Source organism: Papaver somniferum, chromosome 9, assembly GCF_003573695.1.
Source record: "Papaver somniferum cultivar HN1 chromosome 9, ASM357369v1, whole genome shotgun sequence".
Lineage (NCBI taxonomy): Eukaryota > Viridiplantae > Streptophyta > Magnoliopsida > Ranunculales > Papaveraceae > Papaver > Papaver somniferum.
The window spans coordinates 3,803,072-3,821,031 of NC_039366.1; the positions used below are offsets into that span (position 1 = coordinate 3,803,072).

A 17,960-nucleotide genomic window follows, 5' to 3' on the forward strand; every position below is an offset into this window, starting at 1 on the left:
ATAAACACCGACTTAACTGGCTTGCCCTTACTGCAAATGGAAAGGGATGCATCTGGCCTTTCCTGCAAGTGTCACGTCTTTCTTGGAGAGAAATGTTCCAGAATCCATTCATTGCTTGCATGTGTTAACTAGGTGGTTAAAATAAGCTTAAGGAATAGATTACTTACGACCAATGATATTTACATCTGGACTCTTGACAACAGCCAAGCAATATATGGTAGCAGTCTGCACAATAAGATAACAGATTCAGTATTTTTGGTACAACTATAACTATAATGGATAGATTAAAAGGTCTGCAAATATGAACTTGATGTCTTACCCCATTGCTAGTTAGAGCTATTGCATCATAAATGTTGAACTGGCTTCCTCCTTCCATGATTAAAGTCACGTTTGGTAGAAATAATTCAGCTGAATTCGATATATATAATTCAAAGTCAAGAGAGTAAAAATCTGATTCAAGAATGGATGTTGATCCATTCATAGATATGTAGAAATAAAGAATAGTTTGTTAGTGAGGAAGAACTAACCTAACTTCGTAACAATATTCAAAAGGATTTCCAGGATCAGAAGGAATCCGTTTGTGTAAAGCCTGTGCGTCAAACTTCAAAACAGGACGACACGCCTTGTGTTGTGTTAAACACAAAGACAAGTAATGTTATGGAGTTTAGCTAGAGAGGAAGAAACTCTGTTACTTCTACTTACCCCCTCGCATATAGCCGTGTATGCTGGATCATTCAAATGCGTGACTGATGAACCAGAGTCAAATATTGCACTAAAACGCAAGTCACTTAGATTTCTCCCCACACTCAGTTTAGTCACACTAACTTCATAATGTGTTCTCCTGGGAATAAGTTTCAAGTCAACAAAATATAGAACTCTTCATTAAATGTATAAGAATTGAAAAAACGAGAACGAAGGTTGTAACTCACTGTGTGAGATTGAATGGAGTTTCATCTTGGTCCGAGCTTCCTTTGTCCCCAAAGTTGATTCTTCCAACTCCATCGAATCCAAAACACATGGAAAAAGAATTTGCAATTAAGCCTTTGGTTGACAAAATGCTAGGCACGGATGTGTTCCCCATACCAAGTCCAAATAACCCATTGGGAGCTCCAGTGCTTAAAACTGAATTACTCTGACAACTACAAAATCGATGCATATTTATAACTGTTTGATTACAATTGCTTCAACAAGATAATTCAAGTAGTCCAGTACATGTTCTAAGCGACATTTTTGTCAAACCAGCAGTGAAAACCTACCCAAATGTTATCCTGGCATCTATGTCTTTTTGCTCATGATCTTCTATTATCAAATGCAAGACATCCTCCACCAAAACTCCAGAAGAAGAAGTATTTTCTCTATATTCAACTCGATAAGGGCATTGACCGGATGATTCGCTGCATTCTCTTTGGAGCTCACATAAACTATTGTTGCAGGGAACAGCTTTACTCGTTGCTGATGAGTTACTACTGTATATTTTGAAATTCAATTCCTGACCAACACATGCACTTGTAAGAAGAAGCAATCAGAAAAAACATATAAACATTTGAAGGCTAGAAATTACTTCTATAGACTATATAACATCTTTCCGTTATTATTATCCTCATTTCACTAAAAGATACAGATACAAAAACACACAAACATAGATAAAACAAAGTTCAAAAACACATAAGCTCCATAACTTGTCACAAGGTTCCGAACGCAGCTAGTACAGTCACATGGCACCCAAAACAAGTCACTTCCGGTATCAAGTGCGACCAAGAATGACAAACTTGGTATCCCCAGCGTAACATAAGCATAGTGTAAGCTGAAAAGTTACCACAAAAATAAACAATTAAGTACAGGCAATCACCAATTGCAACTAAGAACCTATTTGCAATAACTTTTCACAAGAAATTTTAGATCTATGAAATAACTGTGGGTTATATTTAGTGCGCTTTGCATTTCATAAAATACCAAAGAGTCTAGTTTACAACAGACTTACTATCCAAGTAGAGGAAGATAGAAACTCTGGTTGCCTTCAGAAAAGGTGAGCAACTTTGAATTGTCCTCATTATTTTCAGCAAGAGCACGGCCACGGAAAACTTTGTCACGATGAACCATAGCTGTGTAGTATTGGAGACTACCTTTTTCCGGTAAATTATCACCACCCATAATACTTTTAACTTGATCAGAATATCTGTGATGCATTTCAAATCCAAAAGTTTGGAATGCATTGCAGTTCGTTATTTTCTGAATATTTGTCGAAAACACTAACAAAAGAGTAACTACATATTTACGAGTACAAGAAGAACGGGAAGAAAAAGAAGAGGAAGCCATGGGTTTCAACTTCGATTAGAAACGAATCAAAATTTTGATATATTTTTAAGCTAAACAAAATTACTTCAATTAGAGGAGAGAAGTGGGGTTTCAGAGAGTGAAATGTTGTCCGGTTTCTCACGACTTAGAAAAAAATAGTCTACAGTCCAAGTCGTTTTTATGGTCCCATGAAAAATCAAATTCGTTAAAACCACACAAACCATCCACTCCACAAGTGTCAAAATCAAAAGTGTCTTGTACGTTCTTCTGATCTTCTTCGTTTACTACTCAGTGGAACGTATGGACTGGGTCACGGTTATAAAGGCACATCGTTACTAATTGCTATTATAGATGTCATGTATCGTCCAGAAGAAAACAAATACTAGCCGAGTATTGTCAGTTTGCTACAAATATTTGCTCGCTTCCATGCTTATAATTGGGCCGACCGACCGGAGAGCCCGAAGGGCCCGAGACCCTTTTATGGTCACTTTTTTATCAATTGAAACCTAACATTAATTTCATAAAAAGATTTCAAATTCCGTCCATTTTATTCATTCGAAAATACCCTTCAAAAAGGACGCAGGCGTAATTTATGTTTTATTTTCTTTTAGATAGTTTCATAGATAAACCGAAAAAGGAAGGGTAATCGCGTAAATATGAACAGAAAAAAGGACACGGAGGTTGGTAATCTTTTACTTGTTGAGGCGCATTTTCGGAATAATTGAGTTAGAGGTCACGTGATCAAACCCGACAACCTCCAAACTTTTAGTTAGTTTTTCTTTCTTCCCTTCTTCCTCCTCTCGATTTCTTTCTTCTCATCTTCTTCTTTTTCTGAGAAGAATTCTCAACATCTTCAGAGATCTTTGTCCACCACTATCACCTCCATCACCATCAACATCCTACAAAACCGGTTCATCGACGAACATTTCTAGTGAGAATGGAGCTTTCGGCACATCTTTAACCTGTTAAAGTACAGCTTGCTTGCATACAAGAGCAGATGATTGGAAGGGCTAAATCCCAGATTTGAGGCCCGAAAAACATCCTGGTCTAGCTTGAAAATGCAATCATTTGATGGGTCAGCGGCCGAATTGGATTCCGTTAGGAGAACAAGTTCCCACTTACCGCCTTATTGGAGTGGATAGCTGGATCCAAAACCGCCACGGTTTTCATGTGATTATAGGAACTCTCTTCTCGATCGTCTGTTTCCGCCAATATCTTGGTCATCTAACCAAGGAGCATCATGTTGGCTTTGAAGCAGCAGCATGGTATTGGCATTTTGTAGAGTCAACAGTTTGTGGATTGGATTCGGGTCATTCTGCATTCTACTAGGTTGTCTATTGTAGTGAATAGCAAAGCAATGGGGTACTTCGTCTGAAATTCCAACATTTTACTTCTTTCCCCTAGTTATTTCATGTTCTTCAACTAGGGATATACAAATTTCGATTTTAATTCAGTTACCTAATGGAATTCTTTGTTCTGTGTGTTTTCCATTGGCTTTTGCTGATGTCGCTGGTGTTCTGGTTGAATCAAGCACCAAACTTCAGATTGTGCATTACGGCATAACAGATCCAGTGTTGTCTATGGTGACAACAAATCAATGGGATGTTATTGGGGTACTTGTAGAATCATCAGGAGGTTCAGTTGTAGTTGTTTTTTCAAGGAAGGGTGTAGCAGCTTTAAGTGTAGTGTGTTAGACAGCCAGCGTTTTCTTGTAGAGATATAGGAATCAAACCAACATATGGTTGTGCAGTTAGGATTAAATTTACGGCGAGCGGGTCATCATTGGATGCTTTTGTACATCAGCTACAGATCCTTACATGGAATTTCAAACAAAGATAAACTTTCCAGGCCTCTACCACTACTTGAGTTTTTTTGAATCTCATATGTCTCAAAGAGAAGAAGAACCCTAAAATTATGTCGCAATGAAAATATAATGGACATCTGGACCGAGGGTTTTTTGACAGTCTATGATTTCAATAGAAATCATTATCACAGATTAAGGATGTAGGGTTATGAGATTAGACATAAAATAAGAACAATTGTTTCCCTTAAGATCAAAGATGCGAGATAATAAGAAGGTTTAGGTTAGAATAGTTGAATCGAAGATGTGGAAGATATGATATATTTTTGATTAGGTGTGGCTTGGCTTCGGCTTCGCCTCGCCCCATCCCGATTTTATATACCTGATTTTTCCATAAAATAAACTAAAGTTGATGAGCTAACTAAACAATGTAGAGACCTAACTCAAACTTGTGGCTGAATATTGGTAGAAAAGTTCAAAGTCAGAAAGGAGAATATACATGCCTTACCAACTCAACTGTAAGAAAATGCATAAAATGGATACGATCAATCATATATTGGCAAAGTTGGATTAGGAAGAACATATCTAATTATCTCATCAATGACTTCCCATATGTATCTTGATGTACGACTGATTACTCTAAACACTCTCTTAGTTTGTCTACATACAATACCTAATCATTTTGATGTAAATTCAAACAAAATCAAGATAAAACGATTGTTACAAGTGAAGGTTTCCATTTTGTCATAAATAGAAATGTTGAGACAGTGAACATACATTGTAAAGCATACCCTTGCCAAACCACTTTTTTTTTCTTTTTCTTCTCTCGACTTGTCTATTATATTTCTTCCAGTCCAACCTTTCGTGATTCAGTTTGCCAACCATTTCTTTTAGATTTGCCTCCAGGATGCATCTTGTCTATCACCTAAAAGTTCCACAACATGCACCAAAAAAATCAGATGGTAAGTTCACCCCACCAACTCAATAAAAAAATTCACAATCACTAAGCAAAAACTACATTGACCATCAACCATAGCATATATTGTTCAGTTTACTTCAAAAGAAACTTTCGAATGAAAATGTTATTTTTACTCTTTCATCCAATATGACTTCAGCCTTTTTCTCAGTTTCAAATAACCTGTGACACAGATAAGTAGAAATGAGTGTCATTTTTGTCTTTAACAAAAACACAAATTTCAGCACAAACCCTAAACTGATCAGCTAAGAACAACTCCACCATGTTTGCAACATCAAGGATGTCTCTTGGTTCGGTTAATTAGTGTCCAACTGAAATGCATTAGAAATCAATTCATATACGATTTTATGCTAAGTCAAATTTTACCAAAAGATCATATCAATACATAACTGAGGAAACCTAGTTTCTTACCTGAGAATTGGAGCGACCACAATCAAATTAGAGGAAATCGGAGATTTTAGTTTAGGGAGAAAAAGAAACCAATTGAGAGAACGGAGAGGGAAGAATGAAAATAGGGAGATGAAAGGGGATATAATTAATAAATATCGATCAAAAAAATAAAGAACAAACACACCCTAGATAAAATAACTACTACGTGATGATCTGAAAATAAATTAAAATTGAAAGACAGGGAAAATAACTATTGTCATCAAGTTTTCCTATTTTCCCAATGTCTACATGACTGCAACAATTTGTCATCAAGTTTTTATAAGTTCCAAGCTAGCCTAAATCATGCGCAACTTAAGTATGTACATAAAAAGAGAAATATGCATTTTACTCATAACTGTTCAGATTTATCTCCACAAACTTATGGATCCTTGAAGAATTGTGTTTTTCTTTTACAAAACTCAAGTAAGAGAGAAAAATTAAAGTCAGTTGACTTCTCAAAATAAAAAGAACATGCATAAGAAACCACAGCAAAGTAAAATAACTTTTCAACAATTGTTCTGTCATACAAAACTATAACAGCACATTGTCTGCATATGAATACATACTGTGTTCTAGCGTCAAAAGTTCAAGTTTAATCCAGCGTCTTTCAAATTAGGCCATGATTAAAAAACCCAGATAATTAGGGCATTACAGAACCCAATTTGATGAATACTTTTGCCAGTAACTAAGATGAATTCAAGCATGACAAATAACTGAATGAAGAAAGGAACTGAATCCTAACACTTTAATGATCAGAATCTTACCTTTGACATCTCCTCTTTTAGAAGTTCTCTTTTGCCCAGCTGAAGTTTTGACGCTGTAGGATCAAATCTTGGTAAACATTAACTTATGAGCTTAATATTCAGATGCATACTAACACCAAAATCTGAAATCTCAAACCCTAACATACCTATCTCAAACCCTAAAAACTTTATATTCAACTTGAGAAAAAATCTGAAATCTCAAACCCTAACATACCTGTCTCAAACCCTAAAAACTCTATATTCAACTTGAGAAAAAAAACGACAATAACAAAGAAGAAAAAAAACGATAATAACATATAATCTGGAAAAAAAACTGTACATACCTGTCTCAAACCCTAATGATTAAAAACTCTATAATCTGAATTTTGGTACTTAGCCGTGGTAATCACCGAAAAAGTTTCACAGAAAATACCCTAAATTCTCCGATAAGAAAATAAAAGCAACAGCAGATGCTGTTGTATCACAGGGAGGAAACATATGAGAAGAAGTTCAAGGTGTTAATTGATGAATCGTAGATGAGTAGATGGATTTGAGCAAAGATAAGAAAATCTATGAAGAAGATGTCACTTCCATGGATTTGCGGGTTTCTTCTTAGGTTTTTCTTTGTTTATTCTGTGAAAAAAATCTTGTTTTTCTTTTCTTTGAGAAAAAGTGAAACGGAGCAATTCTATGAGTGGGTTAGGGTCACAGTTCAACATGGAGCCTTATGAGCTTAGGATTTTAAAGGAGTTAGATATGAAAAGAAAAATATGATGTTTCCTAAGATATATTCTTTCATCAAGATTTTGTTTCAGGAATTATACAATTAACCAGGTCATTGGGCCGAGCAATTCAACCAATTACCAGGACGGGCTATTTGTACAAGTGCTAGGCCGGTCTATTACGATTTAGGGAAAGCCTGAACCAGTAACCAGCTCAGGCCAATCAACCAGTGATAGGTTGTAACGGGCTTGAGGCTCCTGCGATTACAAGCAGGGTCGGGCGAGTATATGCAAATCGAGTATTTTTGGGAATTATTCACATTCTTCAAGAATATTAAAACCTAAATACCTGTCCGTTACATTACGGGTCATATACCAGTAACAAGACATGATATGACAGAGTATATAGATTGAGGTATATAGATCAGTAAACGAAAGGGTGAGCTTAAAAAGGTGTATATTGTATATTATAACCTTGTTTTTTCTTCTATGTTCGTACATCTGAAGGAGAAAGATTTAAGCTGTTGTTATCGTGGATCGATGAAGGGAGTTGAAAATAGAGGAAGAAGAGTAGCGATTTAGGGTTACTTGACATAATGAATCAAGACCGTAGACTAACTGTTTTTATTACAACTGTCGGATCATAAACCCACCTCAGGGGTATAATTGTAAACTAAGTAATTCATTTATTTCATAAAATTAATTAAAATCTGGTCATTACCGGTCAACGCGAGTCAACGCTTTTTTTCCAAGTACCAAACCCCAAGCTGGACAAAAGTTAGACCAAACTCAAAAACAAAATAACCCACAAATTATACGTGAAAATGGAAATCCTCAAATTTGTAAGATTTATTAGCCTATAAATTCATTAGCTCGAAAGTTCTCCAAATGTTTGTAAGATGCTCGTAAGAAACAAGTTCTAACAAATCGAGCTGGTGGAGGAAATTTTTTTTTTTTTGATGGAAGGTGGAGGAAATTGATAAATTGCAAAATGCATAAAATTTGCCTGTCGTTTGGTTTGGTAAAGTCATTTATTTATAACAACTTGATAGTATGGAAATATATTAGCAAAACAGTAGAAAATTCAATGGGAGTACGAGGAGAAAATGAATTCACTAGGCATCCGAAGAATTATCGGAGCTGCTATTCCACACACTTATTGCAGCACTACTTAGCACTCAACCACATCCAGACCCTAGATTTGGGGATTTTGATAAAAAGATGGGTCACAACTTAACAATTTTGACCAATAATACTGGGACACATGGATTTGAGCTGTAAGTAGTGCTGTGATTAGAGCACTGAATAGCATTTTCGAAGAATTATAGATATTTACCATTATTATTATTTATCGATAGATTTGTCCATAGTATTAGTAACACGCGTACATTTAGCTGTTTAGTGGGTGTTGATAAATTAGTTGATATAGAAAATCAGTTATTCTTTTGATCATGTGATGTTTAGTGGATGTTAATATTTTGCTCATTGACATTTTATGTTTGGGTGGACTATGACTTTTTGTTGTTCCCAAATCGTCGTGAAAAACGCGGCAACACTCCGCTCACTAAAACCCAAATTGTCAACTAAAACCACAATCCCTCCTTTAAATGAAGTTAATTTGTCGAACTTCAAAAATTTTGATTGGTTGCTGATTGTCTAATTACTCTATTCTTACTGTGTTTTCGACGTAAGTTCAGAAGGTAAAGAATGTAATAATGAAATCCAAACCTTTGGTTTTGAAATGCACCACAGATTTTCTGATCAGGTTAAAGCTATTATGGGTGCTGATAATTTATCGGGAGTACTATGCAGGGATGGCTCATCGGGACAAAGTTTTCCGTGGTCGTGCTCTTGCTGAAAATGATGATGATGATTCTAAGTTGCTCACCTTGTCTGATGCAATCGAAGAAACTTCTAATATTGCTTCACTTATTGGATCAGAAGTCTGTTATAAGCTAGAATATCCTTCATTACATACATACGATTAGAAGTTGTCTCTGTAAATTTTACGCTGGTATCTTGCAAAACGTAAGAATTTGTACTTTCCGATTTACAGCTACTTGATAGATTTAAAATTTGTTTCAATTTTTACAGCATTCATTCCAAATTGTGTGAACGTTTCATTTTACACTTGGGGACACCAAATCTATCGTTCTTGGTTGCGCTTGATATAGGAACCAGAACCAACTTGCTTTGGGTGCCATGTGACTCTAGTAATTGCACTCGGAACGTTATGACTAGTCCAGGAGTTGTATGTATTTATGGGGGATTTTTGTTTCGTTGCACCATGAAAAGCTAGCTTAAAAATTTGTATGTGTTTGTTATTTCCACTACCCATTTTATGTGCATACTCTTAACAAGAAATAAATGTCAACATTTGTAGCAGTAACTCATCATCAACTAGTAAAGAAGTTTCCTGCAATAGTAGTTTATGGGGTTGGAAAAAGTAGCTTTGGGGACAAAGGAAGCTCAGGCCAAGAAGAAACTCCACTCAATCCCATGCAGCAAAGGTGAGTAATCCTTCATTTCTCTTCGTTCCCTCGGTTTCTTATACAGCAATTTGTCTGGAGTTCTTTATCTAAGATGACAAATGAGCAGTTCCTAGATTTGTCTTTGAACTGATTTCTACAGCCATCGTAGTGTAACTCAGTTGAGTTGAGGAAAATCTAAGTAACCTGCTGGACTTCACTGCAATTTTTTACTCTTTCCAAAGTACATTCTTAGATGATCCAGTATACCCGGCTCTGTGTGATAGTTTAAGTAGTCCAAATAAGGACTTCTGTTCTACTCTGAACTCTGAAACATAAATTTTGATGGGGCTTAGCATAAGATATGACGTGTGTGTTTTCTTTTTTGCAGTTCGACTCACAGATTCTACATAAACGTAGGGGTGTAAATTCGGGCAGGCCAGGCCGCCCGGCCCAAAAACTAAGACAGGCCGGGCAGGCCAGGCTTAACATTTGTGAGCCCGTAAACAAATTCAGGCCGGGTAGGCCGGGTAAAAGTAGATAATTTGCAACCCAAAACCCGCTTTTTGTACGGGCAAGCCAGATCGGGCCGGACATGCCACTATTTTGAATTTTTTTCTTTTATTTTAAGTTTAAATTTTCAAATGAATGGTATTAAATGTATTTATTTTTAATACAATGTCATTTCCTTTCTAACATTGCATACCGTAAGTGATAGTATTATTTTATATTTAAATTACAATGACAAACTTTTAATTTTAGCCTATAGTAAATAATTAATTAGAGTACAATAAACTTTTTCTAATAAGAAAAATTATTACCATTAATGTTTTTAAAAGGCTAATTATATGTAAATGCAACTATATATTTTATTTTTCTTGACACAAAATTGACAATTATAAAATGGTAACTTTTAAGTCTTTTTAAGAGGATATTAAATGATTAATGGCACATAGAAGGCTTTCAGGCCGGGCATCATAATTAATTGCAAAGCCCGAGACCGCCCAATAAATTAATCCAGGCCAGGACGGGTGGCCCATGACGGGCCATAACAGGCTTTGAGCTACTTCGGGTACAGGCGGGGTCAAGCGGGTACAGACATGCCGAGTATTTTCGGGTATTATTTACACCCCTACATAAACGATCTTCTTATCCTTGTGAATATATTGCTACAATGTTTAGTTCATACACAGTAACAAACTGTTCCATCTTTTCTTTATTTTTTTCCCGTTGACATCCGTTCATGCTAGAATTTTTACTCTCTTTGAACTGTGCACTCATGCAGTACAGATTCAGCTGAAGCTCGTATACCAAAAGCTCCAAATGTGGTTTTAATCATGAAAGGTGGAAGCCATTGGTTCCCATAATGACTAATGGGTAAGATTCAAGTTCAATCTTATTACTTGCAGAGCTTGATGTGCAGATATAAAACGCGGCTGTTGTCAAGGCAACACATGGGAATTTCATTGGCTGTAACTAACTCATGCAAGAAATCAAGGGATTCTCATAATGCTGTCTTCTACCATTTTATATCATGAACGTTTCTAGAGAGTTGTAACCGTTTGATTCGTATTAGACTACACCCTCAACCAAATTTTGAGTTTGGTGCTACCAGTATTACACAGGGTTACTCAATCCTGCTTCTGGTATTAGCTATAGCGTTTTACAGCCGCACCAAACATAACAAAATTATCTAGCACAGTTTTTCTGCAACAGACAGTCAAAGACAAACAGTAATGTAATAAAGCTCCTTACTAAACCCTTCCAAGTTGGATTTTCACATGAATTCATCAAAGATTAGACCCGCAAGTATCAAAGTAATTCAACAGCAAAAGAAATTCTGTCATTCGGGACAAACAAAAACTTAACACGGCATAAGAAAATACAGCAGCTACCCTACACCTATAACTCCTCTCATTGTGTCTCCAGCTTACTTCTCTGAAGAGTTAGGTCCTCTCTTCTTTCCAAAGCCAACAACTGAAAGACATAAAGAAACAGGAAATCAGTGATTCAACTTCCAAATGAATATCAAAGAAAATAACTCGAGCAAGGATCACATTTAACTACCAATTATGCTATCGAAGGTAAAAAAAAAATATTGTTGATTGGTGCCTCAGTTTTAAGATGTGTTCACAGCTGTATATTGCACAAAATGATAAGCTTAACATTAAAGAACCCCCAGATATTAGATGAAAATGCATCAGAGAGATTTCCAAGATGTGTCAACATTTACCATCCTAAACATGATTTCTGATGTCCCTGTCTGTTTTATCATCACTTGCTAATCTAAGCAAGTGGTGAAGTAGGTCTAATTTTAAGCAAAGTTCCAAGTACAAACTCATATTAACTAGAAGTGAAAGCTGAACTTAAAAAAAAAAAACCTTTACAGAACATGAGCCTAGAACAACATCTACTATAAACTCTCAAGTTTTTAAGTTCATTGATACACGCATGTGACACTTGAGCATACAGTTCTGTTCCGAAATTCTTTCAGTTCAGGTTCCAAGTTCAACTAATACCATAAGCAACTAGTTATAAAACAACTGGCTTACATTCTTAAATAACATAACTTGTGACACACTTAAGAAAATCAGACAGCCTTATAGAGTACACAATGAAAAAACAAAACAATTGACATGATGACACTGTTTGTAATATAGAAATACAGACTCAGACAAACACGGTTCATATCCAAAATCATGAAATGATGACACTGTTTGTAATATAGAAATACAGTCTCAGACAAACAAGCTTCAAACCAAACTAAGCACGGTCCTCATTTCTGATTGTTTAGATAACTCATTCATAACCGACTAAAACAAGACAAAACCTATTGTATAAACATTGATAAGATTAAGGAAAAAGATTGACAAACATCAATAAAAACGAACAAAAAAAACCGACACTCAAATGAGGTGGGGCCCAATTAATCGTGGGGATTGGGGGCCACCACATGTGAGAGTCGGTTTTTCTGCTCGATTTCTTTTATGTCTGCAAAGAATTGTTGTAAAATTAACCTAAAAGAACCCTTAAGTATTTGAAGAAAATGCATCAGAGAGATTCCCAAGACGTGTCAACATTTTACTATCCTGAAATAGGATTTCTGATGTCCCTGTCTGTTCTATCATCACTTGCAAATTTCAACAAAATCTTACTCAAATTTAACGAACTCGTAAGAAACCCCTACAGAAGGAAAAAGAGTTTAAACCTACAGACCCGCAATTGCCGATTAGAACTTGTTAATCTGAGAGAGGTGCATCAGGGTGAAGTAGGTTTCAATTACAAAATAGAAAAAACATGGCCCATGTACAACTTTGAAGAGATTTACTCTCATGGCACACACACTATGAAATTCTTTCAATTCATCGACAAGAATAACAATAACTTAAGAATAATGCAGTTCAGGGTACAACTATGACTCATACTAGAACATGAAACTAGTCTCTAACAATAACCTCACAAAAAGTTGTTTAAGAAACCAAGGACTCTGCAAACACACTCAAAAAATTACACAGTATTACAAAATGCAAATTGAAGAAATAAAAAGCAATTGACACTATTGGTAACAACAGACAATGCAGTCTCAAACCAACATAGTTCACATATAACAGCTTAATTTACGCTAGCAAGCTTCAAAAACAAACTAAGCACAGTTCTCATTCCCTATACACCGTCAGTCCTCAACAACTTAAGCCACGCTAACAATCATCAAAATCAAACTACCCACAGTTCTAATTCCAATTTTGTTTCGATTACCAAATTATAAGATTCTACCAAAAAAAAAGAAAAATCCAATAACCTTGTTTTTTTTCACCAAATCAATCAATATTTATAATAATAACAATTTAACAACACATCCAACTGCCAATTTCACATCTAAAAACCCCAATCCACAAACCCTAAAAAAAAAATCAAAATCCAAAAATCACTTCAAAAAACCAGTAAACATAAAAGAAATCTTACCAGCAGTGACGAAACGTCTGTTGTATTGCATCCTCTTGTGAGCTCTACCTCTGGGCTTCTTCTTCTTGTCTTGTTTAGCAACCTTTGGGGTTTGTCCTCTAACTTTTCCAGCACGAGCCAAAGATCCGTGAACCTTACCTGCATCAAATCACCACCATCACCGGCGTTAGATTCAAAGATTCAAAATCTGAGATAAAGGGATAGAGATTGAGAGGGAGGGAGAGGTACCCATGATTGAAGATTTTGGGAGGGCGCAGCTTCTTCTTCTTCTTCTCTTCTGTTTTCGATTTGGAGGTGAAAAATTAGGGTTTTCAAGGAATGTTTATAGTAGGGCGAAGTTAGTAGATAGATTTTATAGACCGTAGTTGTGGTACTGGAGACATGGACATACTGGATAGTTGTGGTTGTGGGTTTTTAGAGTGGTGGTTACTGGGCATGGGCATGGGCTTGGACCAAATCGAAGCGGAGAGTGGAGAGTAGGAGTAGGGTTATAAATAAGAAACCTATTTTGAGGCATACTAGATTTTTTGAGGCATACTAGATAATGCCAAAATAGGGTCACTAAATAAAAAACAACATCACCCCTCATCCACCATTTTTGATAATGGCATAACTACCCTTATATAATTAGTATAAATGATAATGATTAGAATTGATTAATTATGAATTTTAAGGATTGATTAAACATTAAATTATTAGTGGTGAATTAGTAGAAAAATCAAATTTATGTGAGAGAGTTGGGATTTTTGAGAGGAAGAAGAATAAGTGAATAAAAAAAGCTTGGGTTTTGACTTTTGAGATTTTAGTGATTAGAAGTGACCAAAATGTGTGATTCAAATCAGAGGTACACTTCTATCGAGGTTTAATTTCCTTTTATAAGTTGAATCTGCCAAAAAATTGAATCTTTAAAACCCAGATCTGCTGACCAGATGAACAGTTCGGCTGATAACTTTTGAGCCGAACCTCCGTTTTTTTGAAAGTATACTTAGGTTCGGCTGATAACTTGTCAGCCGAATCTAGGTATAATTTCAAAAAAACAGAGGTTCGACTCAAAAGTTATCAGTCGAACCTAGGTATATTTTCAAAAAACTAAGATTCGGCTGAAAATTTATCAGACGAACCTAGGTATATTTTCAAAAAACTGAGGTTCGGCTGGAAAGTTATCAGCCGAACCTAGGTATATTTTCAAAAAACTGAGGTTCGGCTGAAAAGTTATCAGCCGAACTTCACTCTGTAACTGACGAATTTTGGTTCGGCTGATTCGAACAAAATCTAGCAAAGTCGCATTAGCCGAACATAGTGTTTATCTAAATCATACACTAGGTTCGGCTCAAAATTGATACTCCAAGATCAGCCGAACTGATCTTCTGAAAACCCTAATTTCATCTTTGAAATCATATTCTATCGATCAAACAAAATAAAATCAATCAAAAACAAGATGGGTTTGTTACACGTACATTCTAAAATACATATAAGAGCAATTGAGATTTGGATTTCGCACTCCAACATAGCTCACTTCGATTCGTGTTTGCGTTGCTTGATCAATTTCTTGATTGAATTTGAGTTCAAGATGTTTGAGTTTAAAGTTTATTTTGATTTTAGGTTTTTGATGATAAGGGCACTCTAATAATTTAAATTGTTTAAGGATATATAGGTAATTGCACTACCTTTAGACACCCCTTATAAACCCACCCTAGATAGTATAATGAATGAGTATGCCTCAAAACAGGTTTCATAAATAATACCCAAAAATAGTCGGAATGCCCGCATTAGCCAGGGGTGAGTAAAATGTCCGGAATCGCGGATTTCACGCATATTTGTCTGTAAAGTTGCAGGTAGAATCCAATCCGTAAAATCTATGGGTGAGATACGGATGGGATGCTCAAATCTGCTTAAGGTTTGGTTGCGGTGGGATTTTAAAATCCGCGGATTCACCCCAACTGTAGGCTTGAACTCTGATATCCCATGAATAACCTTTAAAAAAACTGAAGATCAGTTATAAATGCAACAAAAAATACCATTGGTCCCATTTTAATTTGGATACAGAAAGTGTCTACCACTTTCGATTCTTAGATTCACATCCAAACGCCAAATCAAATATTGGGGAAGAACTAGGTCGACTAGCCCTTGCACAAGACCTGAAGGCAGCGACGAAATTAGGAATTTGCGCTCGGGTGGGCTAAAAGAAAAATCACACATCCCAGTTATAACAAAATAAAAGCCGCAAAAATGTACAAGTGAAAAGACGACACAATGCCACATATTGCTTTTCATTTCCTATATAATGAAATACAGCTTAGCCATCAGATTTTAGCTTGGTTGACGAATATGTACTGTAGAATACAGTACTAATATACGTAATGGCGGCCGCCGGAAATTTTAAAATGTTATTTTCATTTTGCATGGCTTTGAACAAAATCAAAAAATTATGACCATATACATCACAACTTTTCAACATTTTTTTTTTGTTTTTGATAAGAATCATTTCAATCAACACTACAAGTCTGTATTCTTTGCAAAATAAAAAAAAAACGAAGTTCATGTTGACAATTTTTGACATTCAGGATAATTTTAGATTTCACATGCGCCAACTTTTAGTATATATATTTGTAAGCAAAATGAGCAAATAGATTAGAAGATTGAAATTTGAAATAGAGTGGGGTAAAGTTCCATTTTCTGACTAACAAAAATCGAAACAAACTTCAAAGAAACAGAGGAAAACACGGGGACATAATAGTGAAGATTAGACTAATGGACTAGTGGCGGGGACATAATAGTGAAGATTAGACTAATGCACTAGTGGCAGCGTGAATGCCTTAACTAATGGGCTAACTGTAATTCTTACCTGGGCTAATCATTTTTTTTTTACATTTAGCTTAGCCTAATGGACTTTTCAGTCTTATAAGTTTGCACCTATGCAAACAGCCAACTCTTCAGGTAAACAGCGGAAGTCTTTACATCCTTCTTTCACTTCTCTAAACATCACAAATACACCCCATAATGTATTTGAACATTGCCATACTTTGCCAACAACAATCAGCCAACCAAGAACACTTAGAACATGACACAATCACTTCATTTTATTGTATTAAAGGGGAGAAATACAAAACTTGCCCACTTGGGGACTTACACAGACTTGTTCACCCTTGAACCAAGTCTTAGTCTTACAAAAACTCTCATATTCACTCACATATGCAAACTCACTCTCACATATGCTAACCCTTGCAAGCCTGCCGAATTTTCCCCTCCTTGGGACTATTTATACAACAGCTTTACTTGGACATACCGTGCATAACCGTTACACACGCATGGGACAGCCATTTGTCCCATAAAGCAGTTCTGTAACCTCCAATAACTGTGCCAACTGGCCAGTTCTTCTCTAACTCATGCCAATCGTCCAACACCTGTTCTCTAGCAGTTAGAACTCTTCTTCCACGCTTATAAACTCCTTTATAACCGCTCCTCTTCATCATGCATCATTGACATGCTTGTGAAGTTCGTAACTGACTTGCAACCGTCACTTGAGCCGTATTGCGCCACTTGTTGTGGCATACTGGATTCTGCCTTGCGCCAACATTCAGCCCTCTTGTCCCTGCATGCTCATCATTCTAAACTCGTGCACGGACAATTCTCAAGCATCAAACATCGAGGCCAGCTCCTTAAGCTCACTCTGGTTACTCATGCGTCATCTATGCTTCATTACGCCAATTAGCATGACAACAACAATGCAACTCTTGCATTACCAACTTGTTTGCACTGCTCAGGGTTTGGCCCTGCCTTAAACTAATGCGTTGACTAACTCTTAGTATATTTCACTCTTCTTGCGTCATCCTTGAGTTTGGGACAACTCAATTCCATGGATATACATCAATGCCAACATCGCATGTTGCATCTGTCACTTTGGCCCTGTCTTGCCTTTCCCTTAATGAAGCTTCATTGTGTCGTCCAATAGCTTCATTCCTTATCCAAATGTATTTACAATGTAATGTTGCACTTGCACTACATTGGCCCTGTGGGTTTATGCCATTCTCGACACTTGACAATCTATACAGTAATATCGCTATTATGGCTTGTGTTGTGGTATTATGGCTTCGCAATTGCACCATTATGGCTTCATACTGACTTGGCCTGCAACTCTGTAACGCATCACCATTATGCGTCACTTGCAGTACCGCAATAGACCTCCCCCACCTAATCCGTTCAACGTCCTCGTTGAACGCAACTAAGTATACTCGATATACTTGTTCCTCCGTCTTGTACACTTCTGAGTCAATCTCAGAATTCAGCAACTTGTTTGGCCTACATTCTTGCCAAAACTCTTATGCCTAGTACCAAATTCCACCACTTAGCTTACTGCTTTGATATTGATCTCATATACTTGAGCCACTTCTCGACGTCGTGCACTACGCTTACGCTGCTACTCAAATCATGCATCAATACCCAAATGCAAACCTGAAATTCTTCTGTAGCCAACTCTATTTAGCTTGAATTTCACCCTGAATCATTTACGTCTAAGTATACACACATAATGATTCTTCTTCATCTGATCACCACAATCATTGC

The 17,960-nt window shown here is 36.3% G+C and overlaps 2 protein-coding genes, 1 long non-coding RNA gene and 2 other non-coding genes across 6 annotated transcripts in view; all 5 read right to left on the reverse strand.

The window, feature by feature from the left end:
• LOC113313658 (aspartyl protease family protein 1-like) overlaps positions 1 to 2,331 on the reverse strand; it is a 3,362-nt gene extending 1,031 nt beyond the window's left edge. Inside the window, exons 1-8 of the mRNA XM_026562454.1 lie at positions 1,982 to 2,331; positions 1,666 to 1,804; positions 1,257 to 1,489; positions 930 to 1,139; positions 703 to 838; positions 525 to 601; positions 320 to 416; positions 168 to 225 (exon numbers count right to left, since the gene is read on the reverse strand). Coding sequence (XP_026418239.1) covers positions 168 to 225; positions 320 to 416; positions 525 to 601; positions 703 to 838; positions 930 to 1,139; positions 1,257 to 1,489; positions 1,666 to 1,804; positions 1,982 to 2,316 — 1,285 coding nt within the window. The 5' untranslated portion in view covers positions 2,317 to 2,331. The remainder of the gene's footprint in view (positions 1 to 167; positions 226 to 319; positions 417 to 524; positions 602 to 702; positions 839 to 929; positions 1,140 to 1,256; positions 1,490 to 1,665; positions 1,805 to 1,981) is intronic.
• Positions 2,332 to 4,973: 2,642 nt separating this feature from the next.
• On the reverse strand, positions 4,974 to 6,605 carry LOC113308901. 2 transcript variants are annotated; one of them, XR_003340169.1, is made up of 4 exons: positions 6,589 to 6,605; positions 6,266 to 6,332; positions 5,189 to 5,234; positions 4,974 to 5,021 (listed from the first exon to the last, which is right to left on the reverse strand). It is a non-coding gene; the product is annotated as an uncharacterized LOC113308901 (long non-coding RNA). The 2 variants fall into 2 exon arrangements; XR_003340168.1 differs by lacking the exon at positions 6,589 to 6,605 and having other exon boundaries at positions 6,266 to 6,398.
• Positions 6,606 to 11,158: 4,553 nt separating this feature from the next.
• LOC113308555 (40S ribosomal protein S30) lies at positions 11,159 to 13,767 on the reverse strand. Its single transcript, XM_026557020.1, has 3 exons — positions 13,626 to 13,767; positions 13,398 to 13,535; positions 11,159 to 11,411 (listed from the first exon to the last, which is right to left on the reverse strand). The coding sequence occupies exons 1-3, from the start codon at positions 13,627 to 13,629 to the stop codon at positions 11,365 to 11,367; spliced, it is 189 nt and encodes a 62-aa protein (XP_026412805.1). The 5' UTR covers positions 13,630 to 13,767; the 3' UTR covers positions 11,159 to 11,364.
• LOC113314641 lies at positions 11,629 to 11,719 on the reverse strand. Its single transcript, XR_003342523.1, has one exon. It is a non-coding gene; the product is annotated as a small nucleolar RNA R44/J54/Z268 family (small nucleolar RNA).
• LOC113314638 lies at positions 12,480 to 12,572 on the reverse strand. Its single transcript, XR_003342519.1, has one exon. It is a non-coding gene; the product is annotated as a small nucleolar RNA R44/J54/Z268 family (small nucleolar RNA).
• Positions 13,768 to 17,960: the final 4,193 nt, after the last annotated feature.

Coding starts and splice junctions, on each gene's coding strand:
- LOC113308555 (XM_026557020.1), bottom strand. Junction 11,412..13,397: donor CAGACGTTTCGTCACTGCTG/GTAAGATTTCTT, acceptor TATGTCTTTCAG/TTGTTGGCTTTGGAAAGAAG.